Consider the following 3,697-nt stretch of genomic DNA (forward strand, 5'->3'; position numbering starts at 1 on the left):
CACCAACACCTCCACCACCACCGTCATCACCCCCACCCTGTCCAGCCTCTGTCCTCCTCCGCTCCCCCACCCGCTCAGATCCCCCGCAGCCAGAGTGGACAGCAGCAGCAGCAGCAGCCGCCGCTGCACCAGCAGCAGCAGCAGCAGCAGCAGCAGCAGCAGCAGCAGCAGCAGCAGCAGCAGCAGCAGCAGCAGCAGCAGCAGCAGCAGCAGCAGCAGCAGCAGCAGCAGCAGCAGCAGCAGCAGCAGCAGCAGCAGCAGCAGCAGCAGCAGCAGCAGCAGCAGCAGCAGCAGCAGCAGCAGCAGCAGCAGCAGCAGCAGCAGCAGCAGCAGCAGCAGCAGCAGCAGCAGCAGCAGCAGCAGCAGCAGCAGCAGCAGCAGCAGCAGCAGCAGCAGCAGCAGCAGCAGCAGCAGCAGCAGCAGCAGCAGCAGCAGCAGCAGCAGCAGCAGCAGCAGCAGCAGCAGCAGCAGCAGCAGCAGCAGCAGCAGCAGCAGCAGCAGCAGCAGCAGCAGCAGCAGCAGCAGCAGCAGCAGCAGCAGCAGCAGCAGCAGCAGCAGCAGCAGCAGCAGCAGCAGCAGCAGCAGCAGCAGCAGCAGCAGCAGCAGCAGCAGCAGCAGCAGCAGCAGCAGCAGCAGCAGCAGCAGCAGCAGCAGCAGCAGCAGCAGCAGCAGCAGCAGCAGCAGCAGCAGCAGCAGCAGCAGCAGCAGCAGCAGCAGCAGCAGCAGCAGCAGCAGCAGCAGCAGCAGCAGCAGCAGCAGCAGCAGCAGCAGCAGCAGCAGCAGCAGCAGCAGCAGCAGCAGCAGCAGCAGCAGCAGCAGCAGCAGCAGCAGCAGCAGCAGCAGCAGCAGCAGCAGCAGCAGCAGCAGCAGCAGCAGCAGCAGCAGCAGCAGCAGCAGCAGCAGCAGCAGCAGCAGCAGCAGCAGCAGCAGCAGCAGCAGCAGCAGCAGCAGCAGCAGCAGCAGCAGCAGCAGCAGCAGCAGCAGCAGCAGCAGCAGCAGCAGCAGCAGCAGCAGCAGCAGCAGCAGCAGCAGCAGCAGCAGCAGCAGCAGCAGCAGCAGCAGCAGCAGCAGCAGCAGCAGCAGCAGCAGCAGCAGCAGCAGCAGCAGCAGCAGCAGCAGCAGCAGCAGCGCAGCAGCAGCAGCCGCCGGGCTGCATCGGGCTCACCTTCACCTGAGCTCCAGCACGGTCAGCAGCTCCATGTCGCGGGGCAGCGCCGCGTCCGACACCAGACTCCTGGCGGGCCTCACGCCCTCCCACTCCTCTGGCCTGGCCTCCGTCTCGGGCTCCATGGCCGTGGTGTCCACCCAGCCCAAGGGCGATCAGGGCATCAAGAAGGCGTCAGAGGCACTGGGCAAGGGCGGCGGCCTGTCCGGCGAGGACCACCTGGGCCTGCACCTCTTCATCTGCGAGCGATGCGGCCGGTGCAAGTGCGGCGAGTGTGTGGCGCCACGCGTGCTGCCCTCGTGCTGGGCCTGCGGCCAGCGCTGCCTGTGCTCGGCCGAGAGCGCGGTGGAGTACGGCACGTGCCTGTGCTGTGTCAAGGGCCTCTTCTACCACTGCTCGGCCGAGGACGACGAGGACAACTGCGCTGACCGGCCCTGCGCCTGCACGCCGGCGCGTGCCTGTGCCCGCTGGGGCACCATGGCGCTGCTCGTGCCCTTCCTGCCCTGCCTCTGCTGCTACCCACCCGCCAAGCTGTGCCTTGCCCTGTGCCAGCGCGGCTATGACCGCGCCACTCGCCTGGCTGCCGCTGCCGGAACACCAACACCGTCTGTCGCAAGATCTCATCAGCCGCGGCCGCCGCCACCAATCAGCCGCCACCGTTCCAAAAGTCCCTGGAAAAGCCAGTATGACGAAGATGATCGAAAGGAACAACATCTCCCTGAGTGCCCCTATATGCCGCTACTGATGTCGTCATGGTTACCTTGTCCCTTCCAGACTTGGTCGGGGAGGGTGAGCTGACCAAACCTCTCTAGACCTCCTGCCCTGCCCCACTCTCTTGACAGACTGTCACCCTCTTCCAACTCGTGGGCTATGCCACTACAGTATGAAGCTGAAGCACCGGATTGATGCTACCCTCTTTTTTTATTGGTTTTCATTTTGTTCTGTTTTGTTTTGCTGGACTTAATCTATTTATTTCCTATTATTTATTTGATGCAGTTCTTGAGCAAAAAAATGGTTTCGGGTGAGCTGGTTCATCAGAACAAAGGGCAAAAATCTGCAGTCTGGGTGGATGAGTCAGAATAAACATTCTGGCCTCGGAAAGATATGGTGCTTTGTTGGGACTCAGTTGGATGGCCACACACACAAAACTCTCCCTGTAAAGCTTACAAAACTACAAACTGTGTGTGCTGGCTGGCATTATGCCCCTTAAGGGATCATAACTCCAGGGGAAAATACAAACTCGACAGAGAAAGATAAAAAAAAAAAAACACTTGACGGGTGAAAGAAATTTTGATACCAAATAAGAGACCACGTAATGAGGAGTGTTGGAAGTGAGGATGAGACCCAATCTGATGAGCTCAAAAACATGTTGAGACAGCGGAGTTCACATGTGCTTCCATTAGGACCAGTGAAAGACAGAGAGAAAGTGCGAGAATGAATGAAAGAGGGTATAGTATTGTATGTACTGTATGTGTGTGTGTGTATCTATGGCTGTATTTGTCTGTCTGTGTGTGTGCGAGTGTATGTGTGTGTAAATGTGTGTGTATACACACTGCACCGTCTGTCTCAGGCCTGTGTATGCGTGTTCATCAACAGAAGCCTCCTCTTGATCTGCTCTTTTTATTATTTCATTTTCTTTTCTTTTTTGGAGAAGCCTCTGCTTCAGAAGATAGCATCCGTTCAGGCCCCACACACACACCCCCTCCTCTGAGCACTATTCTCTTCGCTCATCCTCCCATCCCGTCTGGTCCCGTCCATCCCTCTCTCATATGGTCCAGTGTCACATGACCACCTGTCTGTCCTCTCCTCCTCCAAGACACGGGACCAAACTGTAAGCTATGCTGCTGCTGCTGTAGCACTAACTATACATTCCCAACATTGGAACTGAGAGAGGACACCACAACAAGATGGTGTGTTCCTGACGAGTAAGAGGCCCACAGAGTGTGTTTTTTTTTTGTGTGTGTGTGTGTGTGTGTGTGTGTGTGTGTGTGTGTGTGTGTGTGTGTGTGTGTGAGAGAGAGAGAGAGAGAGAGAGAGAGAGAGAGTGTGTGTGTTTCACTTTTTGTGCAACACAGTACTGCATAAGCTGTTGTTCTCGTTGAAGGTAGTTCCTGTGCTTTCTGTAAAAGGCAGGAATAAAGTGACAGTAGCCTGTCAGGGGATGGACAGTATTAATGACATACACCCCCAGACTCACAGCTTCTCTGATTGGCTGAAAGTGAGGGCTTGGAGAGGCTGACTGAAGTGTCACCCTGAAGAGGAAGTAGCATTTGCACTGGAAACAGGGAGCAGAGCATGTGACCCGAATTGGAAGCAGCAGGAGATCAAGGGAACAAGCTATTGAGGACTCTTCTGTCATATGCTCTGGCATCCCCCACCCCACCCCCGCCCCCCCCCCCCAAAAAAAAAAAAAAATGAAGAGAACAGAAGAAATTGGAACATGAACAAAGATAACATGCAGTGTCAAGAATGTGCGCATTCACCTATAAGTATGCACACTATTCTCTTTGTTAGAGTTCCTTTGCTATATTT

At 56.8% G+C, this 3,697-nt stretch overlaps 1 protein-coding gene across 1 annotated transcript in view; it reads left to right on the forward strand.

Moving 5' to 3' along the window:
- The window catches only part of LOC125291245 (protein sprouty homolog 3), an 11,149-nt gene extending 8,291 nt beyond the window's left edge, over nt 1–2,858 (forward strand). Inside the window, 3 exon segments of the mRNA XM_048237917.1 lie at nt 1–131; nt 1,177–1,736; nt 1,739–2,858. The exon segment at nt 1–131 is cut by the window's left edge and continues 239 nt beyond it. Of these exon segments, the coding sequence (XP_048093874.1) occupies nt 1–131; nt 1,177–1,736; nt 1,739–1,854 (807 nt within the window). The 3' untranslated portion in view covers nt 1,855–2,858.
- The last annotated feature ends 839 nt before the right edge of the window (nt 2,859–3,697 follow it).

The sequence above is a fragment of the Alosa alosa genome, chromosome 2 (genome assembly GCF_017589495.1).
Source record: "Alosa alosa isolate M-15738 ecotype Scorff River chromosome 2, AALO_Geno_1.1, whole genome shotgun sequence".
In the NCBI taxonomy this organism is placed as follows: domain Eukaryota; kingdom Metazoa; phylum Chordata; class Actinopteri; order Clupeiformes; family Clupeidae; genus Alosa; species Alosa alosa.